Genomic DNA, 17,057 nt, shown 5'->3' with positions numbered 1-17,057 from the left:
TTTGGGCTGGGTCAGCTGGCTTCACAGATCTCTCCCATGTGCCAGCTTGGGCTTATGCCAATGTGCAAATGGGTCTCAACCCTAACTGAGTGTCAGGACACTGGTAGACCTCAGCAGCCCAGAGCAGCCTCACCTGTGGCCCCGTTTGGGCTCATCCCTTGAGCTGCACTCCTGACGCTGAGTCACGAGTGATGGCAACGCGATGCCCTGCTGAGCACAGCCAGACCTGCTCTGACCAACACACAGCCAACGCCTCTGTCAACACAACGGCAAATTTCCCCAAGAACATACTCCAGAAAAGGCCAGGCATCCCCTGCCCGGGCTGCATCCCTGTGCTGGCAGCAAGCAGGCAGGGGCTGCCCTGCGCAGCTGCAGGGGCAGCGCTGGCATTGAGCAAAAGCAGATGTGTGCGAGATGATCCGGGCGGGAGGCGCTGGCAGAGGCACAAAACTCTGTGCTTGGAACGGGGAGCTGGAAAAGTGTCTTCCTGGACAGACTCCTCCTTGTCTCTCGTAGCAACACTGTTTATTTCGAGGTGCTGGGTGTGCAGCCTCAGGCGCTCTCTCTGCCTTGGCTGGCAGACGGCAGCACGGCCGGAGTTGCCCCCGCGCGGGGTGGTCGGTGGCACGGCAGAGGCTGTGCCAGCACCCGGGCTCACCGCCTCTGCCCCGGGACAGGCTCGTCCGGAGCAGCCTGACCTGCGTGGCTGGTTTTTGGGGATTAGAGGCAGGGCACAGCTGAGCCCTCTTCACCTGCTCCTGCACGCCTGGAGAGCACCAGGCGAGCGCGACCCGCGCGGGGACAGCTTTCTCCTTGAGGGACTTCTTGATGAAAGAGGAAGTTGTCTTGAAATAACTCCAGCGCTTCCCTTTTCGCTTTGCAGACTTTGAAGTGTGCTGCAGAGCCTGGCAGCTGCCCCGGTGCTCTCCCGGCACCCACCGACCTCCTCGCCAGGCAGAGCAGACCCTGCGATGACTCCTCCGGAACCCTGCTCTGTCCCCGCTGCGCTGGACGGGACCGCGGGTGCAGGTGTGACTCGCCGGGCTCCCCGGTGCCTGCCCTGAAGAAGCAGGTAGAGTGCTGGAGGGTGTGTTGCTCCCGGGTCCGTGCATGGGGAAGTGCAGTGCTCACCCTCTGCCTTGTCTTCTTTCCGTTCCTTTGAGGGGGCCTGCTGCTCTGTTGGTCCCCAGTGCTGCGCTTCTACTGGGGAGTGCTTAATGTCTTAGTGGTTGGCAGTGTGTGTGTGCGCGAGTGCTGCATCCCTGTGGATGAAAGACCCTGGAAAGCCCTTGAACAGGGTCGGTTTGGTTTCCTTTCTTGGGGTGAATTAAGGGAGGGGGGACTGATGGTGCTGGAGAAGAGGAACGTGCTGCTGCTCTGCAGGAAGGGAATATTTGTGCAAGCTTCCCCTGCTGCACCCTGCCAGTGAGCAGGATCCTGGTGGGAAACACGCGGTATGCCCTGGAGCCTGTCCCAGGGAGGAGCGTGGAGACTTTGCTGCCCGCGCCCCTGGAGCAGACGCGGGTAGTTTTGATGTTGTTACTGCTCTGGCACTCGTTCAAGGCCCCCGGCCACTCGCTGCACACGCATCCCCCGTGCACGCCCTGCGGACAGCCGGCAACTGCTTGCTGCTCGGCCCAGATGGGGTGAGTGAATTACATCACTGACTTGGGGCTGTTTCAGCACTAGCTCATGCTTATTCATTTTGCTCTGTGTGAAACAACTCCCAGTTGCAAGGGACGGAGTCACCTGCCTGCAGCTGCTCCGGACCATCGCCCACTCTTGCCCTGGCATTGCTGGGGCTCCCGCCTTCCAGCTCCTTGCCCCATAGGGCAGGCAGTGCTCATGCATCCAGCCCCGGGGGGAGGCTGTGCTCCGGATTTTGCCGCAGCCTGGGGATGGCCGGGGTGATGCATGCTCCAGCGCTGGCTGTTTGTGCAGTCGTGTGGCTGCCCGGCTTCCCCTCCCCTTGGCCTGGGGCCTCATCTGTCTCTTGGGGGCCCTGAGCGCTGCAGCAGTGACATGGCAATAAACAGCGATGGTCGTGGTGATAACAAGGAGAGTGCAGCAGCCCCGTCCAGAAAGGAAATAAAAAGGGGAGTGCTTGGGGCCGAGCTTCAAAAAAATGTAGATGAGCCAACTCTGTGCAACAGGCAGATTTTAGTCTTCCTCCCCCCTGTGCCCTGCTGAGTATTTTCCTCTGCATCCTCTGGCTGCACGAGGACCGCTCATCTCCCTGGGATGCTGTTGCCCTCCCATGGAAGCTCTCTGAGTGTCTATGCAACTTAGCTGCAGTTTGTCTTGCTGTCTCTCGACTAAGCCTGAACACAGAAGCAAATTCATCTGGGCTTCAAGGATTAATTTATCACCTCCGAGTATTAGACAAACTTTTAGTTGTGTAGTTGTTTGGTACTTTGGTTGTGAAGTACATGGCTACCAAGGCTTTCTCAAACACTTTCTGAGTTCCTCTGTGGATGGCCCAAATCCACAAGACATTAATTAAGCCTTTACAGCTTAGGGTCCTACTGAACATCTAAATGTATATCCTACATCTGCAATGGAAGGAAACATGGGTCAGTCTGGTGAAATATATGGCCAGCCTCTGCTCTGTCACACAGATCTGTTCAAACTGCACTGCTTTCTCTCAAACATTAATTTGACCTGAGGAAATAGCTTGAGTCCTCAAAGCCTCAAGCTGTTCTGGCAAGACTGGAGCTTGCTGCGAGCAGCAGACACTGTCCTCTGCAAGGCTCTGCCCTGCAGCCTCTCCCCTCCAGCCGTGAGGTGCTGGGGCTCCAGGGCTCGCACAGGGCTCTCCTGACATCAAGTATTGGAGGACTGCTGGGAAGATCAGTTGTGATGGTGTTTATGCCCCAAAATAGCTTGCCATATGTTTTGGTTCTTTTAGTCCTGTTTCCTAAAGAGACAGAGCTATGAGACTTCACTGTCTGTTGCCTGTCCATCATTCTGGGATAGCCCATATTACTGGCTGGGTGGCCCCAAATCAGACAGAAGAGAAGACCTCTTGGCACTGGGTGAGATGGCACAGGGCAGCTAGCAATAGTTTTACTGGAGTTTCCTGAACCTTATGGGACAACATGTTCAAGTTACTGCATGATAGAAACATGGCTTTCTTTTTTGCTACAAAAATAAGATGATCTCTGCTTCATGGAAGGGCTGTGGGGGAGGTGACTGGCCGCTGTCCCCCATCACCAGGCACTAACTTGTACATCTCCATTGGAGCAGTTTCCATTTTCTCCTTTGTGTTCAGATGGTTTCCCTCTGGGAGTCCTGTGAATGCTATCTCAGAGCAGTCCTGCTTGTGTAGGACATGGTCTCGCTCCGCTAGTGACAGGGACCTTGACGTAAAACCTGTCTGTGGGCCCTTTGGCAGGGGTTGCCCTGTGTGCCATCTTGCTGGGGTGTACTGAATTCCCACCTACCCACCACCTTCTGATACATGGGGTGGGCACAGCTGCTGTTGTGGCAGGGCCATAGCGATCTTTTATCAGTCACCATCGTAGGGTTTTGCAGCTGGCTCTTGGGATGTGGGCAGCAGCAGCACCCCTCCCCAGCATCCCCCCGTGTGCCCAGCCTTGGTGGGGATTCGACAGAGGTGAGCTCTGATTTTCTCTGCTCCAAGTGTATGGGAAAGAGCTGACCCAAGAGCACTCTCGGTTTGGTTGTGTCCAGCTTTCCCAGCACTGACCACAACTCCTACCCAGACGTGGATGCTCTCAAGCGTTGCTTTCCCAGTTCCTTTCTTGCTTTTGTGAGCTTTGCTGGTGTTAATGGCTGTTCTGAAGGCAGATGCTGTGTTGGCTGAGTCACGTCTTTCTATTTTGAGGTGTGACATGCCTTGAAGACAGCACCGTCCATCAAACATAGTTTGGGCAGAAGCTCTCTGAGGGAGCTGCTGTTGTGAGTGATCTGTGCTGGGACGGGTTTGGCTTGTGAGTCTCTAGAGTGATTCTTCAGTCCAGACTGGTGTTACTGGGGGGTGTTCATGGTCCTACTGAGAGCAGTGGTTTCTGTTGTTGCCTGTACCATGTAATTAAATCTCGTTACTGGCCTCGTCCTCCTGGTGCGATGTTGTATACTTGCCCCTTCCTTGCTCATCTGCCTCTCTTTGCGCTCCCTGTCAGCAGTTGTTGTGTTGCTCGTTGCCCACTGCCAGAGCAATGCCAAGGGCACACCTCTGGTCATCTGCTGACAGCGGGGGAAGGTGCCATGCACATCATGCTGGGGTCACTCTGGCTCTGGTCATCCTCCTCCTGTGACCGCCCCCCAAGCCCATGGGCAATTGCTCTGTGCCCTCCCTGAGCCCCAGTGACCTCCCCTCCGCTGTCGGGAAGATGTGGCCACCGGAGTGCAGCTTCCAGCAGAGTTGGGTGAAAGCTCCTCTGCTATGGAGGGGAAGAGCACTGCGTCCCTGTGCACAGCTGGGCACTGAGACACTGTCGCATTGCCTGGGGAGAAAAGACCTAAGTTATAAACAGTGCTGGATTCACCACCGAGGCTTCTGGGTACAGGTACACCCGTGGTGGTCCCTTATGGTGCAGTCTCCAGATCATGCCTATGGTCAGGCGAGGCTGGTGGGTACTGGTGTGCGACCACTGGCCGCGCTGCCAGAGCGCTGCAAGGAACAGCGATGTGACATCGTGGCACCGGCTCAGCCGTGTTCATGAACTCCTGCCTGAGCACATCTCACTGCAGCCTGGTGGGAGCTGCTTGCTCCACAGCATGAGATGCTGAACACACCCTGAAACTGCTGTTTAAACCCCACATTTCTTTGTGAGGGGTAAAGGATTTGCTGTCAACACAAAACTGCTTTCTCCCAGCTGGTGACACAGAGCACGTCCATAGAGTGAAGGGGCTGTACCGCCAGTGACTGTGCTGGTGAAGGTACTGTGCAAGGGAGATACTGCTCGGGGAACGGGAGTGTACGGAGGCAGGGAGCAGCTGTGCCGTCCCGCAGCCCCTTCCACCTCACGAAAGCAGGTGGCTCACTGCCTGGCCTCTCCCAGGCTGGCCACATTTGGGAGCCTGAGCTCTGCCCGGTCTTACTTCTCCCTCAGGTGGACAGCACTTGCCTGGGCTGTTTGGATGAGCAAACCTGGCAGTGGTTTTCAAAACGCACTTATTTTTTCCCTCTGATTGTTTTTTCCAAAGCCGACTCTGGGAATGGAAAGAGATGCTAAATCTAAAAAGCTGATGCTTCCGGAAAACTCGTTTCTTTCCTTAGAAAGAATGAAATGTGACGTTGGCAAGGAAGTCTCCAAAGAGTCGTTAGTGTCCAGGAAGCCGCTCAACTTCCACGCCAGCTTTAGCAAAGGTCTTCGGGGCTCATTCAGTCCTGATGGGCAGATGAACGTCTGCTGCAGCGTGAGCTGTGAAGGTGTTTTATTAGTGAAATGGCTGTAAGAGCCATTCTCACCTTCTCCCTCCATGGGCATGAGTCTCCTGGCAGGCACGTGCCTTGCCAGAGCAGCCAGCAGGCAAGCGGCGCAGCGAAGTGTTGCTGGAAAGCAGAGTCTGAGCTTGAGATGCGTTTCCTTGGCAGTGAGAGCCTGAGGGAGAGCATCTGGTTTCATATCAGAGCTGTCTGAAACCACAAGCCCTGCCAGGTTTTGAGCTGAAACTGAAAATCAGTCCAGAAGGGCTCCAGGCTGCTCCACAGCATGCGTGGTCCCCCTGCCTCTTCTGCAGGTCGCCTCCATCCCAGCAACCTGTCCGAATGGGGCCAGAAATAAGGCAGGTGATCTTTATGTGGTTTTTGAGTTTCCTAACGAAAGTTTTGCTTAGTTTTCATTTTAACTGAGACACCTTGCTTGGGGGCGGCTGATGTAAGGTGAGATGGAGCCAGACCCTGCCCTCAGTGTTTATCCTTGGCCATGGTTCAGGTCCTCAGGGGAGCCTGGAGCTGTTGTTGCCTGGACGGTAAGGAGGGCTGGAGGCTGGAAAGCTGCATTTGTCCTGCTTTCCTACCTGGGCTGTGCAGCTGGGCTGGAAGTCAGGATCAGGGCCGAAAATAGCGGCTGCTCCACTGGCAGACGGACATGGTTTAAGAGGGAGGAAGGTGCTAACAGGACGTCAAACCTGCCTCTGATGGACTCCCCTGGATGATTTTGCTGCAGCACCAGTTTCTCCTGGTGTAAGCTATGATGCTGAGTCCAGAGGAGCAATTGCACGGTGTTTCAGCAGCTGTCGGCTGCAGTTTTGAGCAGCCCAGAGGATGCAATGTCAAATACTCAGGTTGGCTTGGGGGAAATGGCCCTTCAACACATGCAGTGAAGAAATCCCCCTTTGGCTCACATCTGATACTTGTGCTGCAGCCACTCTCGCCAGAGCTAAAAGGAAATGCGGGCTGGGCAGCCGCCCCGGAGCTTTGTAACGTTAGACGAAGCCTCTGATGTACTACTTTCATAACCGATCTCATTCGAAGGCAACTGCAGGGAGAAGGGGGAGGGCAGCGCGAGGGGCTGGCAAATTCTGGTCTGCTCCACAGGACATCTGTCATCTCATGATGAAAAGCTGCAAGTACACGTGCTCATGTGCCTTCCCTACGGCTGAGGACTTGCCACGTCTCCCTTCAGGACGCTCCGACACAGAACAGCTCGCTCGCCGCTGCCGATGGTATTTGTACGATCCTTCCTCGCACCAGAAGCAAGCTGGGGTGTCCGCTGCAGGACTGGGAAGAGTTGGGATCGGGGCGGTAACCGGTGGTGGGATGGGGGAGAGGGGAGAGGAGGAGCGCGGGCAGGGGAACAGCTTTCCATGCTTCGTTCCTGTGCAATACGTGGTTTTTTTCTTTGCGAGCGCCTGTAGTCGAGCTGATAAACAACCACAGGAAACCTCAGACGTACCCGTGTAGTGAATTTGTAACTAAATACAGGGCTGCAGAAGGCGTGGAGAGGCTGGCTTTGGAGTCGGACTAAATATAACTCGGAGAAAGCAAGGGTGCGCGCACCATGGGCTGCGCTTGCCCTGGTGTGTCACTGCTGTCCTTTAGGCAAAGCGAGGAGGTGGGAGAGGGGACATCCCCAGGGCTGGCCATGGTCAGCACAGCTCCAGGCAATGACATTTGGGACCCAAGCCGGGGCGTGCTGGGCAGCAGAGGATGCCTGGGCGTGTTGGAGAGCTGGGGCAGGGCAGCACGACCAGGCTTCCTAAGGGAGCCCGCCTGTTTGCTGCTAGCCCAGCTCCCACCACCAAAGGCATTGGGTTTAGGTTTTCTTTCACAGCTTCAGATATTTCTGCACTGCTCGGTCTGTCTCTCCTGTGTTTCACCTAGTCTAGGGGTTCTGGATTTTAGTGATTTCCGCCAGCTTTTGATGATCTGTGAGACAGAGCAGAGGGTTTTTGGGGAGGCTGTGCATTCCCATGTTGAATGTTTCCAGGGGATAGCCTGAGTCACTTCTCTCCACCAAGTATGATGGGGTTGAGATGACTCATGTGGATGGACAGATCTCCATCCTCCTGCCACAGGATTTCAAACCCACTCCAGCATCCTCACATACTGAGGGCTTAAAAAGGACTGAGCTTTAACTTCTGCCATGGATTGGAGCTAAGAGGGAAACATCCTTTTCTTGGGACAGGGACGTGCTTTCCTGTACAGCTGGACTTGTTCCTCCAGCGGGTACACCAAGCTGTGGAGGCAATCCCGTTGCTGTGCCACGTGTTCGCTGGGAAGTTTGCCTGACTTTGTCGTAATGGTCAGCAGAATGGAACAGGCTGGGGGACTTGGGCTGCTGTGGGGTGGGACGTGGTCCAGGCAGCCTCCTGGGACTCAGCTCTGGTCCTGGTCAGGCTGGATTCCCCTGAAAGTCATAGAGGCTCTTGGGTATTTGCTGGCAGTGTGTTGGCAGCACTTCTGAAAATCCCCCAGCTCTCTTGGTGGTGAGGCTGTGACTGCGATACCTTGCTCTGCCTGTCTCTGCTCAGGCTGCAATGGCTCGGGGGTGCATGGAGGCTGGTGGCCAGGCAAGCCCTCCGCTGGCATGGGACTGCATAGTGCTGAGCCTGAGCCAGGGCCCTTTGGGACTGCAGGTGGCGTATCCTGACACCCATAAGGGTGCTAGCCCATCGTATAATTAAAACAGTCTAAAAAGGGCTGAGTGAGCATGGATCCTCCTTCGTGGAAGACAAGAGCAGCCGATGCAGCCCAATCTGGTCTCTGCGTGTGGTAGGGACCGATCACCCTACAGGGACCCATGACCTTCTGCTTGTACAACCTGGTGGTGCCCACCCAGCCATAGCTGGGACCCTCCAGACACATCCAAAAAGCAAACAGGGTAAAGTGTGATCTGCTGAAACCCACCTCGTCACAGTGTCTTTGGTGTCTGTCCTGCTAATGACCAGCCCTCAGAGAAAGGAGAGGGCATTGGTGTGGTGTCCCCACCATGCCTCCCTGGCTGTAAGCACCAGGGAGGGGAAAACCTTGGAGGAAGGTGACTATTGCCTTCTGCAGGCCTGGCCAGAGCATGATGCAAATGAGGAACCCCTGCTCAGGAGGAAGGTGGTTCAACGGGGTGAGCAGTGGGAGGATGGAGAGGTGAGGAGGGAGGCAAACTGGAGGATCCCAGCCCCAGTGGCCTCACCTCTGTGTGGAACCACACTTCATCTTGTATTAGCTTGGCCAAATAGAGCAGCCATTGCAAACTGTTCCCCACCTCTGGGTCCCCATTAACTGTTGCCCTGCAGAGGAGGGGCACTGAGGTTGGGTTTATGGAGTGTTCAGCACCCGATGCTCAGCCAGGTCCTACTCTCTCCAGCACCCTGGTAGTTTAGAAAGGAGGATGGGGCTGCAAAGCCCTTTAAACCATGGTCTTATCTGCCAGTTCCCGGGGTGAACTGTGCTTTCACTGCAAAGTTCTTTGTTTTCAAGAATATAGCCAGATGGTTCCCATAACTACCCCAAATTCTTGGGAGAGGTGGATTTTGAGTCACTAAGGTTTTTTCACAAAAAAACCTCATAGTTATTGAAAACTGAAGGGAGGAATATGACTTCTTTTCTCACCCTTCCTTCTAATTTTTTCTTGAAAATGAAATAAAATACAGCTGATGCCATGGGTATTTTAAGAATTGCAGAGAGGAAGCGGGGATTTGCAGCTCTGCAAAGAAGTGGGATGAATGCAGAGAAGACTCTGGTCTTGCTGAGCTGGCAGACAGCAAAATAACCAGTTACGGGATGAAATGTGTCTCGTGTCTGCTGCAAGGAAGGGAGGAGATCCAAAGGTGGAGGAGGGGGACAGAAAGCAGAGAAGCCCTCATGGGTGTGGATCGTGGAACTGAGCGGCTTCTCCCTTTCGCTGGCACTTTTGCAGGCCTTGCTTTTATGCCCTGCACTGTCATATTTCCCCTCGACTCATCTATCGTCTCCCCACCGTCATGTGTGTTGGCTGGGGCCTGTGAGCCCTTCCTGTTTCTGGTTAGAAAGCCTGTGGTCACCGGTGAGCTCAGGCACATGCACACAGAGCAGAAGCAAGCCCCGTCCGTGGTCGGTGGCGTTGAGCGTGGACTCCAGTGCGGATGCCACGGGGATCGCTGCTTCGCTGTCTAGCTCCCGCCTGCTGCACCTCAGCCAAGGAGCCCTTTGGCTGCGCCTGATCCGCCACCTCCTCCTCCTCCTTCCTCCTCCTCGCAATGTGCTTGCTGGGACGGTCCTGCACCCTGAAGGGACGTGCGATCCTGGGAGCTGGAGGGACGCAAGGGAAGGTGAGTGCAGCGCGGAGCTGAGCAGGTTTGGGACAGGGTCCTTTGGTCGCATGGTCCCTCTGCTCCCACTTGCAGCAGAGACAGTGCAGGGACAGACTGTGGTAGGGGATATGATATGATATCCCCAGCCTTCGGGGGAGCGGGGCAGGAGTTCCCAGGCGAAAGCCTGTGACCCTCTCTCTTGCAGGTCTGCGTTAGTCCACCGGGCACTAGGACCAGCGCAGAGTCCATCCCCAGAAATGGGGAGAGTATCCCCCTACTTTTGCCAGGGATCTGTCTTTTTGGGAGAGATGAGGCAGGCAGAGAGGGCTGTCTGTAGTGGGGGGCTCTGATGTCTTGTGCTCCCCTTCCTCCGGAGACTGCACTGACACTTGCTGTCTGCTGTGCTGGGATGTGGGGATGTGGCACAGTTAATGCTGAGGGTCTGGTCCTAGAGACGCAGTGAAGTCCCCTTGGCTGAGAGTGTCCCTGCATGAGACACCAGGCCAGCAGTGCAAACCTGAAGAGGGGACCTAGCTCGCCTGGATCCCTGGATGAGAAGCTGGGGGGCTGCAGTGCAGCTCAGACACGTCTCTGTGCCTGCCATCCCCACGCAGAGCCTGAGCAAGCCGTGGGCATGGGGGGCCCCCCGGCTGGCTCACAGCACATGGTGGGTCAGGGCTCGATGGGCTCAAAGTGCAGACCACGGGTCTTTAGCCCCATGGTCTGTGAACAGAAGGGGTGGCAATGGCAAAGGAGCCAGCAGGAAGGGACTGGTCCAGGGAAGGAGTGGTCCCAGCATCACATCCCAGCATGTTGCATCTGGTCTCCCAGGGGATGTATGGCTGCTGCGTCCTGGGAACAGCCTGGCAGGCAGAGGCACACAGGGTGGGTGTTGGGGACTGATCCTGTCTCAGCAGGCTGAGCAGCCTGGTGCAGTGATAGGGATCCTGCTACACCCCTGGTTTCTGGGTGCCAGTGGGTGACATCTGCTGCTGCTCTGACACCAGCACTGGCGTCCCCATAGTGTGTGCCTGCATCCTCTGCTAAAATGCTTTTTCACCCAAATTAGCAGCTCTAAGTGTGTCATTGGAGCTTCAGATGGTTGTTGTGTCCCTGCAGTGACACATGGCTTCTAGGTGTTGTTCAAGGAATCCCTCCTGCCAGGTGATGGGCTTCATCCCTTATGGTCAGCCTCTGCCCGGAGCAGCATCACTGCCAGGGCAGGGGCTGGCAGTCTCCTTCCCAGGGGTGCATAGGCTGGGTCTTTGCTCCCTGCCACTTTCCGCTCAGCCAAAGAGGTGCCAAGGTCAGATCATCTGGCATAAATCAGCCTGGCTTCATTCATGTCAGTCAAAAGCTACCCATGCACCCCGGCTGCGGAGCAGCCTCCATCCCCATGGGCAAGGAACTGTCTGTAAACGCTCTGTGCAAAGGCTGAATTTAGTCCTTCTGTACAGCACAGGCTCTTGCATCTTCAAAGCCTTCCTCACCATGTTACTGGGTTTGGATTTGTGTCGGGATGATTGCAGGGCCAGCTGCTGTTGGGAAAATCCTGATGAAGCCCAGGAGGGAAGGGCAGGCAGCATCCCCATCTGTCATGGCTGGGGAGGGCAAATGTGGTCCTGCTGTCTGAACTGCTCCAAACTGGGGCTGATGCTATACAGCCCTTCCCATCCTCAGCCCTGCATCCCTCCTCCTCCTCCTTTGGTAGCCCTGGTACCCTCAACCTTGGGGAGCAAGCAGGCAGAAAACGTCTCCAGTGAAAATGGGTGATTTTCTGGTCATTTAGGTCCCTGTGCTGGTTATGGCCAGGCCAAGCGAGAACCAGTAGCTGGTACCCTGCAGGAACCAGATTGACCCCAGTCTTCCTCACCAGCCTGTTTCTATGTATGTCCTTTCACATCTCATATGATGTTTACCTGTCCTGCAGATGGCGTGACTAGACTCTGAATATGCTGGGGACCAGTTTTTGGTATTTTATGTTGAATTTTCTTGGGAGACCCAAGCACTTGGAGCAGGCAGGTGGACTATGGATTCAATCTCAGCTCCTCTTTGCCAACAGTGAGGAAAGCCAGCACTTTTTAAGCAGACAGGAGAACCGAGAACTGAAGTTTCTCAGGCAGGAGGAGCTCACGTTGCTCTGGCCCTGTTGAATCCTTTTCTAAATCTGGAAACCAAGCGCTGGCAAGCAAGTTCCACATTTGGTCACCAGCTCCCCTCCCACGTGTGGGCAGGTAGGATGCGGATGTGGAAAACCACCGACGCAATTAGCAGCGGGCTGTGTTTCGCTTTGGCAGGCAGCCTCTCCAAGCCCCGAGGCAGGCGCACTGGAGGATCCCGGCACGCAGCCCCAGCTCTGCCGCTCGGCGCCGGTGCTGTGGGTCTTCCACGGCATCAGGGACCCCAGCACTTTTCGCAGCAGGGAATAGCATTTTGAGAACGGCGGTGCCAACCAGCTCACCAGCTGTGTAACGCTGCTATGTGGTATTTGGTGCTCTTATGCAGGCAAGGGATTAGGAGAATCATTCACTTTCCTTCTGTAGCCAGTGATTCAAGGTAGTGACCTGTAATTTTTTAAATTAGGAGGATTAATTGATGTTATCCTCCTCTGGCCCAGACTCTGGCGTAGCAGGAGGCACATCTCATTTCTGCCTGTAGAAGCAAAGCCCCGTTTGTCCGCAGACATACGGCTGATGCTTGCTGCAGGCTGTCAGTGCTGCAGTCAGCTGTGGCCGGGGCATGAAAGCATCCTTCCCCTGCTCTCCGTTCTGCACCAGGGGTGCTGAGCATCTCCAGGGAGTCGTCCAGTACCTGGCCAGGGATAGAAGGCAGGTGGCTGTGCCACAGGCAGGAACAACCTCTGGGCAGCGCTGCGACTCACCTGCAGGCTGCACCGCTGCCACCAGGTTGGGGTGCAGAGGGGGAAATAGTTTGCTGACCTTAGTAGACACCCTCTGCCCTGCTTCGCACCCGTAGTGCAGCCCAGAGCGGTCACCTCAGAGGAAAGGGCACGTCCATCGCTGCAGCAGTATCCATGTGCCACAGAGATGCGTTTCTGAGGTTGGTGTCAGGCATCAAGCTGAGCCGGAGGAGGCTTGGCATCTCCTCCGTGCTCCCAGCCCTGGACCAAGCTGCCTGCCAGCTGTGCAAGCAGAGGCAGGGGTTTTGCTATAATAAGCCCCTGGCCTGCAGAAGGACCCCTGTCCTCCTCGCCTTCCTTGTCCTCTCCGCTTTCAGCCATGGCTGGGAGCTGCCCCCGCAGCCCTGCTCCTCGGCGGTCGGTGGAAATCCACTGTGGTACCTCGGTGCCAGGCCTAGTTATCCATCTCCGGGGCCAGAAATAAAAGCCACATGGACCTGGGATGCGTTTTGAAAACTTCACGTGCCACGGAAAACCTTTAATGAGCTTCTGAAAGCTGCTGCTCAGAACAGGATGCTCTCGGGGCTCGAGTGGTGTGTGGCAGGGGCATTCCCGTGTGTGTCCATCCATCTCTCCCTGCAGTTGCAGAGCTGTTGGGTTTGGTGATGGATATTTACAGATTTAGGACCTACCTGGGTAGAGTTAGGTCCTAAATCCACAAAATAAATAGAGAGAATCCTAAATAGAGCAAGACATGAGCACAAGTGTAGGCTGATGGCTTGATTGTGCTTGGAGGGATGCGACAGACTGACGGGACTGCATTGTTATTGCTGCCTGTGCTGGTTTGGGGACCGCTGGAGGTGGGGGTCCCTGTTATCAGCCATAAATATGGGTGTTTCAGGGAAATCATAGAATTCAGAGCTATGGGCTGGTTTTCTTCCATCCCTAAAGGCAAGAAGAGAGGGCAAAACCCGCAGGCTGGAAAAGCCTCAATCTAGAAATGCCGAAGGCGGTATTGCAGCTCACTCAGGCTGTAACTGCAGGCAGCAGAGTCCTGAGGTTGCTGCTGTGCCCATGGATGGGGAGACAGGAGAGGGCAATGCACTGGGGGAGCCGCTGCCTCGCTGTGGGCACTGGCAGGGCAGGACCAGGAGGTGCCGGAGCTGCGGGCTGGGAGGGACCCAGCTGTGTGGTAGATCACTACAGCTGAACACCTCAGCGGTGGTATTTTGCATAAAAGATGCCGGGTGTCCTTTGCTCCCCCACGGCTGCCCCATGCCAGCTCCCCAGCCTGCTTGTTGTCATGTCATAGGCAAATCTCCCTTCCTTCCTCCTCAGCTCTTAGGAGTATTTTTTTTTTCCTCTTTCTTTGGAAAGAACAATGCTTGAGGGCAAGGGAAGCCGTCCGGCTCCAGGCTGGCTTCCCTCTGCAGCGTAACCAGCTCCTGAGGTTTCCTCAGGGTTTGTTTCTCTGGGATGCTGGATCAGGATGGCAGCGGATCAGCACACCAAGCATAGGAACCTTATGGAAATTTGGGCTCTTTTTTTTTTCCTTTCTCTGGTTGGACTTTGCATTTCAGACTCAGTTTGACTTAACCTGAACATTTCTTCTTAAACACTGGGGAGCATGAAGTTCCTGATCCTGCCCTGCTCAGTGATGCTGATGCTCATGCCTGGGGGCCTCCTTGCTGTGGGAGGCTTCGAGGCCAAAGTGTTCAGATGGGTTCAGCTTCAAGCTGAAGCTTTCTCCAGCAAAACACAGCCCCTGAGACATGCTGTGCTCACCCTTACGGCTCTGCCTCCCTGCCGGACGTCCTCCATGCTGGGGTCCCACGCCCACAGTGTCCCGGTGGCTTTGCGCTCCCCCCCCAAGGTTCAGGCTGATCCTGATCTCCACCGCCAGCCTAAGCCAAGCGTGCCCTATTTTTTTGCAGGTGAGACGCAGGACCCAAGGCCATGCCCATGTGGAGTGAGAAGCAGCTGCACACTCACCCCATCGTTGCAGACGCCCTGCGGCCGCCGTGCCCACCCCGTGCTGCAGCCTCAGCTCGGCCATGGAGAGCACAGGTGGGTGATGCTGAGCACCCCGGGGTGCCGGGGCAGGGGGGTCCCAACCAAATGAACCCACCTCATCTGCCTTCTTGTGCCTCAATTACCCTCTGATAAAATACAGGGATATCTAAGGAGGATTCATTGCCGCTGGGCAGACCTTGCTCTTTGCAAGGTGTGGGCAGACTGTGCTGGATAGATGGGAAATGAGGCACGAAGCAACTGAGAGGCAGGCAAAAGATTTGCTGTAGAGGGGCACTTCAAAAGCACCAGGCCTGGCAACATTCACATTTGAATTTTAAAGCAGTTTTATGTTTTATTGTATTTTTTTGTGTCCTTTTTTTTCCCCCATCTGTGTTTTATTTTCACACTGTTTCACAAGGTGGTATTGGTCTCCCAGCAGCCCGAGGTCAGGATATCAATGCTGAAACGTTTTATTTAATTTCTAAGCCACTACTGTTTGTCGCTGGTAGGTTGAGACTGTTTTTAGATCAAAGTGCCTCGTGTTTGTGTTGGAACGAACGCTTTGATGCTCTGCTCCCCATGAAGAAACCTCAGCGTATCATGACTGTAGTTGCTTTGATTTAGAAAAAGAGGACAGTATTTATATCAGTGTTCAGGAAAAACTTCCCCTGGTAATTAAAAACATACCCAAATGAAAAGAATAGGAAATTTCAAATAGTCCATTATTTCATAATTCTGTAGTGCAAAACCAATGAACATAATAGTGAAATTGAGGAGCTTTACAAAATCATTGGAGAGAAAACAAAAAGGAGATAAAATACAAATTTCCAAGACATTTCCCCAAATGACACTTCCAAAATGAGAAAAATCCTGTTTCAAAGGACATTTTTGCACTGTAGTTCCTCCCCGTGTGGGTACGATGGCATGAACCGTGCTGGCAGAGATGGCACTTTGTGTGTACACACACAACTTCGCCAGCATATGGGAGTAATTGTGAACCTGAGTGTGTCGTCGTTTTCTAACACAGCTTCGACTGAAGCTGCAGCAGTAAGTACTCCTCTGCAGAAGAAGCCTGAATTGGATGAATCCTCCATACTAGCATCCTTATGGGGTTGCACTTCCCTGGGGTCAGTAAATAGGAGAACTATTTTGGCTGTTGGGCTGTACTCAGGAATAGGCCATCCCCAGTACATTAAATTTTGCATTTTCCAGTTGTCTTTTATGCAGGGCTCATATCTTCTGCCTCTATGCCCTGGTCACCATCTCATTGGACCCATGGCACTGCAGTCTTGGGCTTGGAGAGGGTGAGAGTGTCTTGTCATGTATCCGGCCATGCTGCCTGCCCTGCGAGCTGTGACAAGGAGGCAGCAACGATGCTGTGAGCAGCAAAGTGCTCCTGCTCTCTGATGTGCATTGCCAGTGGGAACGGTGCCACATCCACTCCCCTGCATGATGGCCCTGTGCCACCACTAAAAGACACAGCAGAAGAACAAAAAATCATCTCTGATTTTTGCTTCAAACCCATCCTGAGATGGTGCATGGGTCTGCAAGGAACGAGGGGCCAGATACTCAAAGCTGCCCCATCTCCTGCGTGATTATGTCTTGATGGTCCTCTGCCCACAGGACCACTCACTGGAGATGCCCCTGTTGGTCTGACCCTCCAGCTGAGCTGTAAAATCCCCCCAGTATTTTCCTGTTTCCCTTCCCATAGCTCCCAACCAACCTCCCCCAGTCACCATTCGTTGTACAGACCAAAGCACCGCCTGCTCCACCAACCAGACCCAGCCCAGTTGACTTTATCTCCTTCCAGAGCCAAGGAAGGAGGTTTGGAGGCTGTGGTCCTTGAGCACAGCTCTTAAACAGTGTTGTCCTGGCTGCCTCCTCTGTTTCTTGTTGGTAAAGATGAATGCCCACCACTGCCCTCCTGTCATCTCTCTGATGTTAGGGAAGATGGAGCTGTGGCAAAAGAGGGTGTGGAGGGAATGAGCAAATTCAGAGAAAAACTGGGCAGGTGATGTGGTGGTAATGACACCAATCCCAAAAGGCAATCCCATGTGGATGAGACAACTCAGGGCAGTATGTGTCTGGAGCTTCCTTAGGACCTGGATAAATTGGTCTTTGCTTGCATCCTTGCCATGCAGGCAAGACCCACTTGGCCACTGCTGGCAATGGTCTGGACCCTACCAGTGAACACAGAGACAGGAACCTGCAGGAAAGGACTCTGGGATATGGTAGCCACAAACATCTGAGATCCTCCCCTGGATCAGGCCATGTGCTGGCTGCTCCAGCCTACAACTTCCTACAGAAGGAGAACATCACCTAATAATACTCTATATAATGCTTTTTTTTTATTACAAAGGAGCAAGAATCTTTTTGCTGATAGGGAAAGAGTAGCCCAGTGTAAGGAGGGACACAAAGACAGGCTGTGGTGGAGTAAAGGGACCTTGCAGCTTTCCCAACAGATACCCCACATGCTTTCAGGGCT

General features: G+C 54.5%; 1 protein-coding gene across 7 annotated transcripts in view; it reads left to right on the top strand.

Moving 5' to 3' along the window:
- Positions 1-364: 364 nt before the first annotated feature.
- Positions 365-17,057, top strand: part of PIK3R6 (phosphoinositide-3-kinase regulatory subunit 6) — a 40,779-nt gene continuing 24,086 nt past the window's right edge. For 2 of the 7 annotated variants that reach the window (XR_005932484.1, XM_041123797.1), the window contains exons 1-2: positions 6,976-9,717; positions 14,494-14,626. Coding sequence is in view for 6 of the 7 variants with exons in the window: in XM_041123797.1 (XP_040979731.1) it covers positions 14,614-14,626 (13 nt within the window). In the remaining variant the exon portion in view is untranslated. Of the gene's footprint in view, positions 1,073-5,061; positions 6,637-6,975; positions 9,718-14,493; positions 14,627-17,057 lie in introns of those variants that run through there. The other 5 variants (XM_041123796.1, XM_041123795.1, XM_030016060.2 and 2 more) reach the window with 5 other exon arrangements.

The sequence above is a fragment of the Aquila chrysaetos genome, chromosome 5 (genome assembly GCF_900496995.4).
Source record: "Aquila chrysaetos chrysaetos chromosome 5, bAquChr1.4, whole genome shotgun sequence".
NCBI classification, from domain to species: domain Eukaryota; kingdom Metazoa; phylum Chordata; class Aves; order Accipitriformes; family Accipitridae; genus Aquila; species Aquila chrysaetos.
The sequence above is the reverse complement of the archived record's forward strand: the minus strand, read 5'-3'. Positions and strand labels throughout refer to the sequence as shown.